Genomic DNA, 2,440 nt, shown 5'->3' with positions numbered 1-2,440 from the left:
AGACTTGACCTGAAAAAAGAGGAGGTTCTGGTGGCCAGAAACTTTCTTACCCGGAAAACAGAGGCTGGATGTCCACTCAAAAATATGTTGTCTGTGTACAACCTCCTTGATTCAGACATGTTTCCATCTCTGAAGGCAACCATCCAAGTTGCCCTAACAGTGCCTGTCAGCAGCTGCTCGTGCGAAAGGTCCTTTAGTGCACTGCGTCGGCTGCACTGCGTCGGCTGCACTGTGTCGGCTGCACTCCTGGCTGCGTCAAATAATGGGTCAGAAAAGACTTCACGGTCTTGCAGTCATGTCTATTGAAAAAGACATGAAAAAGCATCTGAGTCACAACAGAGTGATTGACCGATTGACCGATTTGCCACTCTTAAAAACAGACGTCATTCTTTGATGCTTCCACCCACCAAGTGACTGGTGATTGCAGCCATAAAAATGATGTACTTTTTTATTTTCATTTTTTTTCCTTGTTATTGATGCAGCAAACACATTTCTTCTGTTTTCTTGTTGTACTGTATTATAAAACAGACTGAAATAAAACAATAGATCTATTGGTGGCCTAGGATGTTTAATCTGTCCAAAAAAGTAGGAAAACAATTTCTCAGTCTTGTTTTCTGTTTGTGAAATTTTGTGCTCATTCACTACGTTCGTTCATATCGTGTGCATCTCTTGGGGGCTAAGCCCCCCCTGTCCTTAAAACCTAGTGACGTCCCTGGGACTCATCATCTCTGTGGTGACTGTTGAGTAACTATGTATACCTGTAAAGCTAGTTTTCATTCCTTCTGAGTCCCTGTTAGTATGTTAACTAATAATTGATCAACAAATTGATTTACTCTGCCTGACAGAAACCTGTTTACAGCAGGATGATTATGTTAGTTTAAACGAATCAACACTAATTGTCAGAATCCTCGAAGCTCAGGCCGAGGGTGCAGTGTGGCAGCAATTTTCCACACTAGATTATTAAACCAAAATCAAAGACCAAGACTGAGTTTGAATTCATTTGAAAGCCAGATGCTTAGCTTTGTCCACCCCAGCTGGAAAACTCAAAAACCAGTCTCATTTGTTATCATCTATCATCCAACTGGGCTGTACACAGAGTTTCTGTCTGATTTCTCAGGCTTTTTGTCTGATTTAGTGCTCAGCTCAGATAAATAATTATTGTGGGTGATTTTTTTTTTAACATCCATGTAGATGCTAAACATGACAGACTAAAACTGGCATTTGATGTCTTATCTTTTTAGATTTATTTATTGCTAATTAAATCAAACACTGTGCAGTTTATTAAATAAAAAGTTAAAGCTACTGTAAGGAAATGTGTTGATAAAAAAGCACTTTCTCTTTGCATTTGAGGGTGGGCCTTATTGAAGTTCACCACTTTTGAAAACACGCCTCCTTACAGAGCGTCAGGAGGAGGATGAATGGAATGCGGTTGCATAAAAGGCAGTTTGTGTCCTCAAACGTGAACTGTCTAAAGCCCAACACTTCAAAACAACTAGCAGCCAGCTGTTAAAAATGGAAGCTTTCATAAAGATTATTTTAAGTTGTATATTTGTTGCTTTCCTGGCCATCAGATGGACCAGCAATTTTGATGCAGGTAAAGTACGATTATGTTTATTGTTACTGAGAGCAAGTATTAATCTATATTTATCTGTAAACTTTGGTTCAATGACCTAAAGAGCAGTTCTGCTGATAAAAGACGGTGCTATTAGAGCTACAGGTTGCAACAGGCTGGGGTGTTGTTTATGGAATGAATGGCGTGAAAACAGTGTATGAAAGCATTTTAAAGGAGTCTGCATATGACATTTACTTAGGTTAGACGTTAAAGTTAAAAGATTCATACGAGGTAAAAGATCATTGCACTCTGTAGTTAATGTTTGACTGATTGAAACAGTTGTGCGGACAATAAAAACGTGCAGTGCCTTCCAAAACTGAAGTAGTTATCTTTTAACTCATGACCTTGCTTTTGATTTTGATTGAGGCTTAAAAGTAATCTCTAATAAACATCTGTACGTTGACGTGTGCATCAATTAAGCAGATAACAGGTCTGAAGTGACGTTCAACTGTTGAACTTGCATTCAAATGGTTCACAGGAAATAACATGAATCTAAGACTGCTGATAGAAATAGCAGGAGGAATTCTGCTACCACTTGTCAGATTCAGTTAAATGCTGCAAAACTGATGGCACAGAAGTTCCCATTACATATGAGTAATGATCCAAACACACAGCAAAAGCAAGCCAAGTGAATGAATTTGTGGATTATATATTCCTGTATTCTCCTCGTCACCTACTCCCAGATATTATAGTTTGCATTTTCCGTATCAAATGTTTGCCATACAGTCAGGACTGTGAAACTTAAGCTCATCCGAATGAAACATGTAAAGTCATTACACATAATAAATAAACTCATATAACATAATTTTCTGATTTGCATGGACCAAA

At 38.4% G+C, this 2,440-nt stretch overlaps 1 protein-coding gene across 1 annotated transcript in view; it reads left to right on the top strand.

The window, feature by feature from the left end:
- The first annotated feature begins 1,452 nt into the window (after nt 1–1,452).
- Nucleotides 1,453–2,440, top strand: part of LOC102192860 (hydroxysteroid 11-beta-dehydrogenase 1-like protein) — a 4,605-nt gene continuing 3,617 nt past the window's right edge. The window contains exon 1 of the mRNA XM_005727120.1: nt 1,453–1,594. Within this exon, the coding sequence (XP_005727177.1) occupies nt 1,513–1,594 (82 nt within the window). The 5' untranslated portion in view covers nt 1,453–1,512. The remainder of the gene's footprint in view (nt 1,595–2,440) is intronic.

This window comes from Pundamilia nyererei, unplaced genomic scaffold (assembly GCF_000239375.1).
Source record: "Pundamilia nyererei isolate P.nyererei 1_Seehausen unplaced genomic scaffold, PunNye1.0 scaffold00023, whole genome shotgun sequence".
NCBI lineage: Eukaryota > Metazoa > Chordata > Actinopteri > Cichliformes > Cichlidae > Pundamilia > Pundamilia nyererei.
This window is presented reverse-complemented; position numbering and strand designations above follow the sequence as displayed.